The 14,448-nt window shown below is 40.7% G+C and overlaps 3 protein-coding genes across 7 annotated transcripts in view; 2 read left to right on the top strand and 1 right to left on the bottom strand.

Moving 5' to 3' along the window:
• The window catches only part of LOC118408336 (putative sodium-coupled neutral amino acid transporter 11), a 64,080-nt gene that overhangs the window by 7,678 nt on the left and 41,954 nt on the right, over positions 1 to 14,448 (top strand). Inside the window, exons 1-2 of one of the 5 annotated variants that reach the window (XM_035809026.1) lie at positions 9,471 to 9,571; positions 10,752 to 10,781. The exons of 1 other annotated variant lie outside the window; for it this stretch is intronic. The gene's annotated coding sequence lies outside the window, so the exon portion shown is untranslated. Of the gene's footprint in view, positions 1 to 9,470; positions 9,572 to 10,209; positions 10,782 to 14,448 lie in introns of those variants that run through there. 3 more of the 5 variants (XM_035809024.1, XM_035809029.1, XM_035809028.1) reach the window with 3 other exon arrangements.
• On the top strand, positions 179 to 6,300 carry LOC118408338 (nuclease EXOG, mitochondrial-like). Its single transcript, XM_035809031.1, has 5 exons — positions 179 to 305; positions 4,070 to 4,228; positions 4,825 to 4,964; positions 5,277 to 5,465; positions 5,671 to 6,300. The coding sequence occupies exons 1-5, from the start codon at positions 206 to 208 to the stop codon at positions 5,929 to 5,931; spliced, it is 849 nt and encodes a 282-aa protein (XP_035664924.1). The 5' UTR covers positions 179 to 205; the 3' UTR covers positions 5,932 to 6,300.
• Positions 6,307 to 8,767, bottom strand: LOC118408335 (insulin-like growth factor-binding protein complex acid labile subunit). The gene is made up of 2 exons (XM_035809022.1): positions 8,724 to 8,767; positions 6,307 to 8,448 (listed from the first exon to the last, which is right to left on the bottom strand). The coding sequence occupies exon 2, from the start codon at positions 8,438 to 8,440 to the stop codon at positions 6,356 to 6,358; it is 2,085 nt and encodes a 694-aa protein (XP_035664915.1). The 5' UTR covers positions 8,441 to 8,448; positions 8,724 to 8,767; the 3' UTR covers positions 6,307 to 6,355.

The raw sequence follows: 14,448 nt of genomic DNA on the forward strand, positions 1-14,448 counted from the left end.
GTCATATTTAAGATCGACATGAGTTGCGCATATTTTTCACCAGAAAACCGTCCCTGTCACATATAAGCCATACTATGTACCTTGTGCAATTGTTGTGCAATAAAGTAACCATCATAAGCGAGGCTTGGCCGATTGCCGCAGACTCGTCATCCTGTTGATTGTTGCGAAATGTGACAGGGGTACTAAAAAGATTTTCCACAATCAGATGGCGGAACAACAAAGACCGTTCGCCCGAGGGTTCGTCTGTGGACTGCTCGTTGCCTTGGCTGTGGCGTGTGCTTATTTGCTGTTCATGCAAGAAGAAGGTACTCAGTCTGCTTGTTTCATGGCAATGGTCCATTTGATAATGGTTTTCTTTGCAAAGATATTAGTTCCATATGACTTTGTCTTTCTGATTTGCTATCATCATAAAATTGTGTCTACATGTACATGTAATCTGAATACAAATTTGGCACGAGTACCTGCTGCACTGCCACTCTTGTATATCAAGCAAAATATCGTGATGATTCTTTTCCTTTGGAACAATTTATCTAAAGTTCAAACACACACTTCTCTCAGTGGAACACTGCTCGAAAACGCAGATTTCCGCTGTGCAAATCCGTGTACACATGCAAGTAAATCCAGAGTTTCCACGGGTTTCAACGGGTGCCCACTGTGCGAACGTGACGTGCCCCTACATGGGGCACCTGTGCAAATCCGAGTAAACGGACCACTCGCGTGTGCATAACGTGCCCTCTATGAGGAAATCTGTGTGCGCGAACCGTGCAATCTTAGTACACATGTGCGTACGTGTGGAAACTAGCGACGTTTGCTTTTGTGTGAGAATGACGGATGCATAAATTAGCAGTTAATTATCACCTAATTATCTCCCCGGGCCTCGACTGCGCCACAATTACCCTTTGTTATTGATAGCATCGTCATTTTCACTGCCCCGGCCCTTCCCAGCCCAAAAATTACCCTCCCAGCTTCCCCGGCCCCTTCCCCTGTATATAAATTATAGTGTGTTTGTTTTATTCTTTCTAGATGTGAATTAACTTTCGTTGTTTTTGCAGTTTTAAGTATTATTTGAGAGTTGACTGCTCCTGATGCGTTCCGCCATATGTACTGGCTGTCGATCCTTTGGCTCCCATAGGTTTGTCGGTCCGACACCAGTACTTTGGGGTTTTATTCGCAGTCTCAACATTTTGAGTTCACTCTACTGTGCTGGTTGATGACATAAAACTCCCGTAGGTCTCTGGATTTCAGCATTCCTGCTCTCATCCGTACACCTCCAGCTGGCCTTTTACACAAAAAGTTGCTAGTCCAGAGCCTATACATTTACACAGCCGCAGCAGATTTTCTAAGCGTGAACATGCAAGTTCGTAACGGTGGTATCCAATCCATCGTGAGACGTGTAGGGCCTCCAAGGAGACGAAGGAGCTCCAAATCACCTAATCGGCAGCTACGCCGAAGAGCTAACAGGGTGCGTCAGCCGACCCGGCCCGGGCGGCGAGAAACATCGCACCGACAAAGGGCCAACCCGACCCTCGGTGGTCGGGAGGCCAGATGTTGCTCTATCATAAAGCAGAATTTGGTCCCACGGCGTCGGCAGTAAAATTCAATTCCATGGCGAGATAGTGTCCAGTCTTGACGTAGAATCATTGGCAAGCTTTCATAAAGTTCACCGCGCTGTCAGTCGTGCGATCAAATACTTAGCTATCGGGGTCGGAGCAGCGTGAAACCACTCTGAATGAAATGAGTCAAGATCTGAAATGACAACTGTGAGTTTTGAAAATGGAGACACGTGTGCTGATTGGTCCTCATTCCCAAACACCCATCTCGTGTGTGAAATGCGATTGGCTACATCGTATGGGTATTTTGAATACAGACACAATAAGTCGTTGTATATACTATTTGTGATATACGGCAAACTCCTTCCAAAGCAAATTTCCTCACCCGGCAAACCTTAGTCAACGTTGAGAATCGCGATGGAGGCTGTAGGACACGCGCGTCGGAATACCGTGTTTTCAAGCTTAGACAAAACACTGAGATGTGTATTGGGGGAGGGGAGCTTGTGGCAGTCCAGTAGTTAACTTTCGTGCTTTTTAACTTGCTTATTTACCTCTAACGGACCGTATTTCCCATTAGTAACAGAAATTTGATTAGCTCATGCAACTTAGAGCTTCTGTACAATTGCTATGAAATATCTGAGAAATGTTACTAGCACACGTATTCGCGATCGGCTCAATATTCGACAAAACTCAAGCCAGGCAGACAATCTCCCTATCGATATCAAACAAAAACTACACTGTTTGTAAAAGTGAAATATGCGAAGATTGAAGTTCTCCATAACATTATTAGCTTTGTAATAATTTGAATCGATTTTTACGACAAACAAGGAGTCAATATAATGCAAATCCAACATGGCGCCGGAATAATGCGGCGTTATTATAAACAAAGCCGCGCCGACCGACCAAAGAACAACACTTCCAATCTATGTATTGATAGGCGTCGAGTTTAAAGCCTCCTTCCAAGTTGGCTGGGGAACATATACATTGCCATTGATCATTTGTTAAAGCTTTGTCCGTTCTACTTATGCTGTTTCTTCGAATACACGAATCACATACATTTGAGATCAGTAGTCTTTGTCCCGCGTTCCCGCTTGACTGACAAATTACTGCAAACTATCAATCACTGTTTTTGTTAGCCCAAAACAAATAAAACAAGTTCTTTCTGTGATTATATGCGACCTCTATGTTAATCTTGTACATATTCCACGAATTAATACGTAGAAAGAAAAACAGCTCTTCTTAGCTTTGAGCTTTTACGTAGATGACAACTAACTCAATACACATATACATTTAATGTCGCATAGAAAACATTTCATATGAAGTAAAAGACATTGGGCACACTCCGTTGAAATCTAATTTTTTTGCTTCTATAGTGTAACTCTTACATGCAATCTGTATATCTAGGTAACGTAGTTGGTTGAGTTTCGTATATACGGCACGATTTTGGTCACTATAGGGGGATTGCAATGCGTTGCAAATCTTATTTCGCGTACTGTTGGCGTCGGTTTCATTATTGACTTTCCCGCAAGTACAGACCGAAATGTGGCAAGGGTTTAAGGGATTTTTAATTGACAATTCACCAAACTGAATTATCAAGAAACATACCTTTATGATATAAATAATTTTGAAATTCGAAAAGCGATTACTCAGTTAAGAATCAGCAGCCATAAATTGAATATTGAAACAGGTAGATATTACAATGTAGCCCCTGACCAAAGGTTCTGTCCTTTCTGTCCAAAGCATATTGAAGATGAATTTCACTTTTTAATGGAATGCTCTAGATACGCTATTTTACGTAATGAGCTATTTACATTTCTCGAATACAGTACAGCAGATTTCAAGAGACTCGATGCTACAGACAGATTTGTATATATCTTTGGATGCCACGACTCCCATAATGCAAGGATAGGCAAATATATCAAAGACTGCTTTGCTATTAGAAAGAGTAATGAATCTCATGTATAGCCCAACTCGATTGTAACACTATATCAAAGACTAATGTGTCAGCCCTTCTTGTTACGTTAATTAGGATATCAAGTCTTATTCTCTACACCTATTTTGTACTTTGTGTAACAGTCATTGCCATACTTTGTACCATGTACAAATGTCGAGCAATAAAGTTCTATCTATTATCAGACACTTCTCAGCTCTCCATTGTTAACGATAATTGTGAAACACGGGAAGTGTACAACAGTGGGGCGCGTGGACTCTTCGCGTGCCCTATCGTGCGCACAGGTTTTCATTGTAGGGGCACGCGGGAACAGGCAGTCCGTGGAAACCCGTGCCCACGGTGAGAACACGTCAGGTTCCACCATCGTGCACAATGTTGGGAACTCGTGGAAATCTGCTTTTTCATGCAGTGGAATGAACAAGCTCTTAAGATAAACATATTTCAAATTTGTGCACATCCTTATGAGCCAATTTTTGGGCAAATGTCAAAAACATCACTTTTACAGAAATGTCCTCCCTTCAATGCATGGTTCTTCTCACAATCTATAATTGTTACCTTTATAATCCAGTTGACCCATTGGTCAAGAGAGGAGCAGAGATTCTAAAGTATGGCGTCCCAGAGAGAGGCCCAGCCGTACATTACCTCCACAATCATGTTCTAGCTTACGATTCTGCCAAACGAACTCCACTGTGGGTGGCTGAACACATCAAAAGCAAGCACTTGCAGGGTGAGCTTGATGTGCTGTGATTGTAGTACATGATTCCTCCTAACAGTAATACATTGTAGCAGTGATATGTTCATCATGAAAGGCCCCTCTTGCTTAGCCGGTCATGACCTACCGATCTCCTCTAGACTATGATTGAGAGATAGTCATGAACAAGGTAGTCTGGAACAAGGTAGTAAGGATAGTTTGTGAGGCTGAAGTCTACGTCAACCGACCATGATCTTTTGAAAACATCGAAGTGATTCTTGGATGTGATATAAAGAGAAAAGCAGGGCTGGTCTAGAATCGATATATTTTCATCTCAAATTTAGATTTTTTGGACGGATGTGCTGACATTTTTGCCCCTACAACTTTTCGTCGGTGGACAGAACAGGAGAAGCATTTCATAGAGGTAGTCCTGCTTGCAACCGACCTTGGTTGATGACTAGTCAGGAGCAAGTGCATTGAAAGGTCATGAATATGGGACAGGGTTTTTGTGTCAAGTTTCCTAAAATGAATTATTGAAAAGAAGACTAGTTTGGTCAGGTATGAATCAATCAAATCTCCTAAGATCCTATGATAGATTTTTTTAATCATTCACATACTTGTATGTTTGATAGGTCCAGCCGATCGGAAACACTCAAAATTCAAACCAGACCCCAGCGTTGACCCGATGTTCACAGCATATGACAGAGATTACCGGAGAAGTGGCTGGTCCAGGGGCCACATGGCACCAGCTGGAGACAACAAGTTTAGTCAGGTGCAGTACGAAATTCAGAATAGTCTTGTGAAATTTACAGTAGGCAATAATGAATGAAGGTTGATTTTGTAGCATTAGACCATTTGTTTAGAACATCTGCATTTGATTTCGACATGTTCTCCGCCCACAAAATGTCTTGCTCTGTTCAACTGGTTGGCAGCCATAGTTGTCATGTTTGATAGTTAAGAGAATATATAATAAATGTAAAAAAAAAACTGTCTAATAAGTAAATATGTTGCAGATGGTTTCACTGCAGCTCACATAAGTCGTACATTTTTTTTTCATCCAGACCACCTATCATTCCCAATACAGGAAGCAATGGACGACACTTTTCTCTTTTCCAACATCGTTCCGCATGACATTGACAACAACTCGGGGTTCTGGAACAGGCTTGAGATGTACTGTAGGGACCTGACCAGCAGGTTTGAGGATGTTTACGTGCTGACTGGCCCACTGTACCTTCCCACTCAGGAAGGCCAACAAAAAGTGGTCAAATACCCGGTGAGAAATGGATACTTTAGTATTCTGCAACGTAGTGTCATAATCTGTCATACTTAGGAGATTTGAGTTTCACTATAGTCTGTAGGTACCAGCAACTATTCCATCAAGCATATCCTACCTTTTCATTCCTTTGCCGTTGACACTTGCGTTTTCTTTAAATTTTCTTTTTCCTGATATTTTCTTTATCTGCATTTCCTTCTTTCAGGTAATAGGAGAGAATGAAGTAGCTGTCCCCACACATCTGTACAAAGTCGTCATTGCGGAGCGAACCGACACCCCAATTTCCATGGGTGCTTTCATCGTCCCAAACCAACAAATCGGCTACTACCAAAATTTTACAATCTTCCAGGTTCCAATAGAAGATTTAGAAAAGTCTTCAGGATTTAAGGTTTGCCCTCATTTGGACCGAAGCAAGACCAAGAATTTGTGTGAAGTTGACTCATGCAAATTACGTAACAGGAAATAGTTTGAACCTTTATTGGATGAAATTCAAGAGATAGAGAGAGAGAAGAAAAATAGTAAAAAATAACTAGAGGAAAAAAAGGTTTAAACCAAACCAATATCTTGTTGATTTGCATAAAAAGATAGCACATTCATCAAAACAGAGTGAGGAATAATAGAATAAGTATGTTGATTATACAGTGTTGTCTATATGTTCTTATGAAGATAAACCTTCAGGTATTACATTTAAATGCATTAATTTAGATGAAATTAGGTAATAAGTAAACTTCGGCATAAGTTAATTCAAACAGCTTTGAAAGCTTTAGACTGTTTAAAATTAACTATTAAACATATTTCATATTCTGTACTATTTGGTTGAACATATGAATTTTCAAACACTTCGCAACTAACAAATACCTTGCTTGGAATGAAACAGCAACGATGGAATTCTAATTTGAAAATATAGATTCTTTAACCTTGAGACCAACACTTGTCTGACTGCTTCCAAGGTAGTTAATCGCTGTACATATGTACATGCCCGCATCTGTTATCTTTGTTTCCTGAATCTCCAGTCCACCGTCAGACAAAACGGAGAACCGAGGATCGTCTGAATCCTCTGAGAAAGCGTCGCCTAGCGGAGTGGTCCAGATGACAGCTGCTTCGGGACAACCTGTGACGTTACACACAAGCCTTGCGTCATGGCCAGCCACAACAGGAGTGTCGCTCCCTGTGGTGTTGATAGTTGGTGCCTGATAGTGAACACAGTCACATGTCAGGTTTTTAAGGGGGATGTCCGACAAGCAGGTTCCATTAAGCGCCTCAGGTCCGTCACAGACTACGTCAAACTTTTCCGACATGTTGTTGGTTTTCATCCACAGTGCAAACTCGTACATCTGACAGTCACAGTACCATGGATTGCCCTCCAGGTTGACTTTCTCAACACTAATGTTTGCGAAAAGCTTCCCGGGAAGGAATCGGAGCCTGTTCTTTGCCATGTTGATAGACTGAAGTTTGCCCATCCATTCAAACGCATCCTTGTCAACTGCGCGAAGCTTCATGTTGTCGAGAGCTAAGGTGCCAACTGGACATAGTTTTTCGGGAAGGAAGACCATGGGATTACCAGTCAAGGTCAAAGAATATAAGAATCCGACCGACCCCAGTGCTTCTGACAATGTAGAAATGTTAGTGATTCTGTTGTCAGCAAGATCCAGATGAGCTATTTCCATTAAGTAAAAGTCGTCCCTTTCGAACTTTACCATCCTGTTGCCGGCCAGACTTAGATAGGAGATACTTTTTGAACACGTCAGAAGATTTGCAGGGAACGATGTGATGTTGTTGTTTTTCATAGACACAGACCATAAAGTTGGAACGTCGCACAAGGCGCGGGGATCCATCGTGTGCTCTCTCACTGCCGTCACGTTGTCAAGATCAAGTTCATAGATGCTTTTGAGGCTCGCAAACTGTGAGGGCGCCAAGATTTTCATGGGGTTACCAGAAAGCATCAATATTGCAAGGTTTGGCGCGGCGGTCATGTTCAAGGGTGGACTCTGTAGCCTGTTATTCGCTAGGTCAAGTTTAAGAACACCTACGAGTTCGTTCAGAGGCATCTCTTCGAGGTCGTTGTTGCCGAGGTAGAAATTGTTCAGGTTCCCCATCCCCTTGAAAGCACCGCTTTCTATTTTCCTGATCCTGTTGTTGTCCAGCCAACAGTCACGGAGAGAAGTCAGACTGGTCAGAGTGCTGTTGGTTATTTCAGATATACGATTACCGGAAACCCACAAAGAATTCAAATTTGAGAGACCCTTCAAAGTTCCTTCTAGAGTCATCAGCAAGTTGCCACTTAGATCAAGTATTTGCATTGATGTAGAGTCCGATAGAGCACCTAGTTCTATTTCCGATATAGCATTTCGTGCCATGGAGAGGGACCAGAGCTTGGAAGCACCCTTTAAAGCGTGAGCAGGGAGACGAGAGATGAGATTGTCGTTAATCTGGATCTCCACAAGTTGCGGCAGTCCTGCGAAGGCAGCATCACCGAGCATACTGATGCGGTTTCCGTTCAGAATCAGACTTGTTAGGCTGGAGTGATTGGTGAACACACCAGACGGGATAGCCTCGATACGGTTGTCAGACCCGTCAAAATCTGTCAGCTTGTTGTCCTTAAATAGATCTGGGGCGAGCTTAGCGACACGGTTTCCACCAAAGCTTAAAGATTGCAGGTGGAATAACCCGTCGAAAGTGCCCGGCTCAATAGTGGATATGTTGTTCCAGTCGAGGTACAAAGTCGCCAATAGAGGCATGCCGCTGAAGTCGCCCCTGCGCAGGGCGGTGATGTTACAGTGGCGGATGGCGAGGAGTGTGGTGTTGGGAGGGAAGCCCGATGGTACAGCCGTGATCCCCAGGTAGTAACAGTGGACCGAGGGCACGTCGCTGTAGCACTGGCACCCGTGTGGACAGGCCAGGCTTACCATGGGGGCAAAGGTTAGCAGGAGCAAGTGTGGCAGGACGGCCGCCATTGTTTTCGCCATTGTTGCCATTAGAAGCCCTGTAATGACAAAAGAAACAGGGAAAAAAGACTGGTAAGCAAGAGTAAATGGATGGACGAAAGTCTCCGAACAACGACTAAAAAGCTTAAAGGTAACATATTACTGACTTGTGTAACACGTTTATGTTGTTAAACATAGCTTTACTGTGAAGTTTTGAAGGCTAAGAACTATCATCTTCTATCTATCTAGCTGTCATCATCTATCATTAATCTTCTATCTTGTCCTAAGAAATGTAATCGGAATAGGTCTGGATCAAATGCATCATCAAACTTACAGCTGCGACAACTGTTGCTGTGCCAGGAGGAAGTATTCACACAGTTATCCAACCTTTGATACTAAAGTAAATATTTTTTCGACCTAGGTATAAATGACTGATAAACCCTGCAATATTTGAACGTGTGCACGAAGCTGAAAAGAACGGGTGCAGTACCTAATAGTTCCACATGATGGCACTTCAGCACCCTGGAAAATCAGCTGAGATCGGAAAAAAGATTCATTTTCTACAGAAAACACATTGCAAAACACAAATTCTATAACCTTGGCAAATAAAGGGAAATATTTTCATTCAAACATAAGAATATTGTCTTTTTGGGGATCAATGATTCTAAGGAGATTGTGATAAAGATTTAAAAGTGTTTGGTGTTTCACTCTATAATCTCTCAAATCATAATCCATTACACTAGAAAACAGGTCTATGTTATTTACTTTTCTTATCCCACACTTTCTCATTATGTACTAGTAAATACAAACAGTTTATCCAAGCTTTAAATCTATTCTATATTAGCTAAAATGGAGACTCATTAAAAATCTAGATCCATTGAAATTAGGGTATAGAATGTGATCAAGAAGCACAAACAGATTGTACTGATATAATCAGATGCTGTTTAATGTCTTGGCAGGCAAATCTGACTGTAGAATCACATGAATCAGTAGCTTAAATCTCATCATCACCCCGCTGTGGCCATGAAATATTAACAGCCATCCTTCACACCTACATGTAGATGGGGTCCTAATCTTTGCCCAGGGCAGCCTATATTAGGGTGCTTTTGAGTCATCACACCATCTAGTGAAGGAGGCTGCAGATTTCTCATGAAGAACAGAAACTGGAAAGACATATTCAACGTGAGTATCCATTTCCTTTCTTCTTCAGTTAGTGTTTGTTTCACTTATATTCAATGTGAAAAAAAATGATGCATTACATTGAACCTTCCAGTATCATTTTGACATTCATTTTGATCTGATGCAGCTAAAAACATGCATGTTTGTAAATGAAATATAAAATGATTTCAACATAGATTGTTTTTGGCGACAACATAAACATCAGCATGCCATTTTCTTGAGCAGAATTTTTTTTCAATTCCAGTCTTGAGTGTATGATAATCAAATGTATTGCAAACTGTTGTAGGTTTCCAAATTGACGAAAATTCCAAGTCCAGATTTTATTAATTCCATGGTCTGAAGTTCTTCCGTGTAACTCTAGTTCACGTATATGCTAACGAAAATATGATGAAATTCAATTAAGAAATGAAATAAAAGATGTGGCATGAAATTTTAAAAATTTTAAGAATGCAGTTTCAGATCAAAAGATAGAAAAACCATGTCCTGCCCCTTTGTTGTCTACTGAGGCAACTAACCTGCAACCATTGGTACCAAATGGACCTGTGCCGTTGTTTGTCAGGTGGGCGGAGCTACAGGTACGCAGTGTTAGGGTAGCTCAGCCAACCAAGACAGGTGTATGGGTCACTGCATTGCTGGTATGGTTTGGGGGTGGTATCTTCTAAATTTACTCTTTTACAAATTTTACACAAATGTACAGTTTTAAAGGCACAGATTTGTTAGGTCCACCCTTTCTTCTGTTGTCACCAAAGTTTTCCACAATATCATGTATTTCCTGAGCCAGAGAAAATTACTGTATTTTACAGAAGAAAAGAACATTTTGGCATGATCCCAGGCAGCTGTTTCAATGGATCTATAACTGCCTTTCTTTGCTTTCCTAACAACAAACATTGTAATGATACAATGCAGTTCAAACAAATCAATATTTACTTTATGAATTGAAGCAAAATCACCACTGCTATTCTTTGCGCATGATGAGAATGGCAACAGGTGCATGGGGCACCCCCTTTGAACGAGATATAGTGGTACAATCCAGAGGCAGTGCGCTGCACCTTTTTACGGAGCAACGCTTTTTGATTGGAAGCTTTGAGTCCCCGGTACATGGATGTTGTGTTGCATTTCAGTTGTAGAATCTTAGTACCAGAGAATTCAAAAGAGTTGATCTTCTCGACTTTATTCCCAGCAGAGGAGTTGTGACGCTTTTGACGCTACACAGGTAAGAAGGATTTTGCTTATGTAGTAGCGGTAATCAAATATCTCAATCACATTATGTTATAAATGCCTGTTTGGCAGGAAAGGGTTTCCCTTTACAGTGCTGTATTGTGTCACCTGCTTCTTGACTCTATAGCTTGAAGGATCACATTATTCTCGCTGCACCTGTTACAGCCTTTTTGATACAAGATTTGAAATGGATACTTTAAAACCTGTTACCTTTTGTGTTTGTGTGCACAATGTTGCTCAAAGATTGGTCAAATTTGTTCAGAAACTGAAATCTGGGTTAAAGATTTTCCATGCCACAGGTATCAGCTTGTTTAATGTTGACAATTTGGAAATGGCTCAAGTCATTTTGCGCTGCTCTAGACTAAGCTATGTAATCATGGCCACCCATGTATATTTCATTGGAAGCCTGGCAGCCTGAGCCAGGGAGAGGTATCAATAATTGAAGAGAAGAGGGCAAAACTGCGCTCCCCTAAGACATTGTTCCTCGTAAAAGCTGACCTGTGTAAAAGTATTGAATAATAGGAGCCTCGCAGGCAGCTTTCTGTGGCTGTGACCAGACAAAATTGGTTTATTAGGTTTGTGGCATTGAAGCTATATAATGATATCAACATTTTTTTTTCTGAAATTACTGACAATGTTGATGGTCTGCTTTCAATGTTTTATAAACGTCTAATAACTAAAAGCCTCAAACAGCATATACTCCCAGGAGATACTGCATTGCTCATACTAGAGTCAAGAAAATGGAAAGTGTACTGCTTAGGATTATGTTCTGATAATACAACAAGAGAAAACTCTTGATTTATCTACATAATCATAAATTAATCATGCAAAAAAATTAATTGTTTTCTGCTACTCAACTCATTTCTCCTTTGTATGTATGTACAGATATAACACAAATATTCAGATTGAGATTGAAGACAAGATTTGTTGTGGAAATAACAACGGATGTGAATCGCAAGCAAGTACTGTATTATGAACAGCTTCAATTATCATTTATGCTGTAAGAGTCAATAAGTTTATTTGTATAGGGTGACCTCTTTGTTTAATCAGCTGACAAAATGAGTCAATGTTTAGGGAACAGTAGTACTTTCACTAATGTGCCTATAGGAGGCTGAGGTTTGCACTCCACAGAAGCAAATACTGTAGTCTTAGAGTTCTTTCCTTTTTCAAAAGCAGGTGTGGTCCATGCAGGTCTTTTTAATACCTGCCTTGCAGACATATGTGCATTTCTAGATAAGTAGTTAAATTTGTTCAATTGTATGTAGTTGAGAACCTGGAGTAAAGGTTTCAGGTACACCTGTTATCTTACTCTTAGACTAATAGGTTTGGGGGATACGAGTAACACATGTAGTGGCTGGGATTTCTTACAGGTGCCTCCCTCGCATTTGTAGTAGAGGTGAAAGGAGCTACATTTTGTAGCATTAAGAAATCCTGGCCACTACAATGTACTATCCCCCCGACCGAAACCTTTGTTTGGAGAATACTCTTCTCTTGCTTATGTGATATATATGATACCTGTAAATGTTGATATTGTTTAACAAATAAGACCAGTCAGAGAGTTAGATATGAGGAGAATACTGCAACCTAAGATTAATCCATTATGAATATTCATTATGACTCATTGATTAATGCAATGATATGGTACATAAGGGAAGGATAGTGTCAATACATTCAATTGTAAATTAATCATGAATTGAATTATTGACAGAAAACTTGTGGCCATCTGAAATGCAGGGAGAGCAACTTATAAGTCCTCGCATCTGTCACAAAAAATATGAAACATTGTAAGTTACAAATCAGAACAGTTTTTAACATTTTTTGAGGATCCAGAATTTTGCAGTTTTGTGTATTTCAGTTGTTTGTAATTGGGCTGTTACTAGTAGTAGAAAGGACAGCAGAACAACCTTTGAGATATATGGGGAATATAAGATTATTTTCACTGTACAATGTAGTTACTGGGTCTTTCTTTAGAGAAAAGGAAGTAAACTTGTTAGACTCCATCTTGCTCCATACTTTGTCTTTCCGAGAAGGGCTCTACAGGAAGCGCGCATTTCAATCCGATAAGTGCAGCCTGTTCTGAGAAATGCGTCCTAAAGCCAGTGAGCTCTGCTTGCTAACGCTGTGTGTGCCATATGTTGCAGAGCTATTATACCAAAGCGAGTACAACAGTACGGAAATCCTTTCTAAAGTTGCAGCATTAGCTTTGGATAAAACTGTCATTTTCAGTTGTTTCTTCCTTGGAACAGTCACTTCAAACTATGATCTTTACAGCAGCATTTCAATGCTCTAATTGCCCCAAACCTTGTAGTTTACAGTCAATACACTGACTTCCACTTGACTCTCATGTCCATCATCATTATTCTCCCTATCTATCCACTCAACTTGATATTGGACATGAGTATCAGCAGACAATCTCCGCAATAAAGATGGTTCGTCTCCATTCTGCACAGCGGTGTGTTTATCTTCCCAGCTTTGTCGCACAAAAGCCGCCAATTACCCAGGATGGATCGGGCCCGGCGAAGCGTGCGTTAAATCTAATAGAGCCTTGAGTCCCGGAGGATTGCGGACATATTAAATGGGATCAGGGTTACGGCTGCTGCTGACCCGGCAGTCTAATCATGCCGCGACGTGACAATTTGCCGATTCAGGGGCAGGCAGGGGTGTGGGGGGTGCACGCACCTGTATTTTGAGAAAGAGGGGAGTCAGAAAATATTTCAGGTGGAAAATGTCTTTCTCTGAAATAAAATGCAATTATGCTAGATTGTTAAAACAATGTGCAGTTCACAATTAAATGCTGAGGGGAACAACTTTGTTTACTCCTCTGTGAAGAAAGATGTAGAAAAGGAAAATATTTCTAAAAGAGATTGTTAAGTCGTTGGGATGTAGTTTCACATTGCAATATCTTGAAAATGTTAATTTTTGAAACCCACGTTGTTGACTGAAAATCTCTAAATACCCATTTTTTTAAAACAACGAATCTAGGTTACCCCACAGATTAAGGTGAACTAGCGTTAGTTCACAAAATAATCAGCACATAGTTGCTATGCTACAAACAATTTTGTTCACATCCTGAGGTGATAAAGAGAACAAAGAGCAGAGGTTCTGAAGCAAAACAGCTTTTATAATAATTATATTGTGCATCACTGCAAATTCAAGCACCCTCTGTCACCTTTAAAAGGCCGCCTTGCTAAATTCTTATGGGGCAATCGTTTTCCATGAAATTGACAGCTAAAACCAGGACAGAATATGATTATCATAACTCCATTATATCAAAATTGGACTTCACATGAATGAATAGTGAAAGCGTGCAGGATCGATAAAACAATTTAAAGGTCTCCTAAGTTGTTCAGGCTTGACAGGTGACAAGTGTTTCACTAGATAAAGCATAACCTTCAACACTACATGTTTCCAGAGTTTAGCATTGCTAATTCTGTGAAATATAAACCTTGAAATTTATTGATTTCATTTTCCCCGTTTACATTATTGTAAAATCAATGCATGCACACAAGTCCATGATATTGCTTCTTTGCTAGATTTGTGCCATGACATCTATCGCTTATTACATCATCTTGTAGAGTTTCACTATGCAGACATGGTGTGATCAGACTTCAGCATAACGTATTGGCATTGATGACAACAGCACTTTCTGATGGCTGAGACGT

Source organism: Branchiostoma floridae, unplaced genomic scaffold (genome assembly GCF_000003815.2).
Source record: "Branchiostoma floridae strain S238N-H82 unplaced genomic scaffold, Bfl_VNyyK Sc7u5tJ_1574, whole genome shotgun sequence".
In the NCBI taxonomy this organism is placed as follows: Eukaryota; Metazoa; Chordata; class Leptocardii; order Amphioxiformes; family Branchiostomatidae; genus Branchiostoma; species Branchiostoma floridae.

What these genes read in the sequence shown, in the direction of transcription:
- LOC118408335 (XM_035809022.1), bottom strand. Translation starts at nt 8,440, where the DNA reads ATGGCAACAATGGCGAAAACAATGGCGGCCGTCCTGCCACACTTGCTC.
- LOC118408338 (XM_035809031.1), top strand. Translation starts at nt 206, where the DNA reads ATGGCGGAACAACAAAGACCGTTCGCCCGAGGGTTCGTCTGTGGACTG. An exon ending in GCTGTTCATGCAAGAAGAAG is followed by an intron (nt 306 to 4,069) that starts GTACTCAGTCTG and finishes TTTATAATCCAG; the next exon opens with TTGACCCATTGGTCAAGAGA. An exon ending in AAAAAGTGGTCAAATACCCG is followed by an intron (nt 5,466 to 5,670) that starts GTGAGAAATGGA and finishes TCCTTCTTTCAG; the next exon opens with GTAATAGGAGAGAATGAAGT.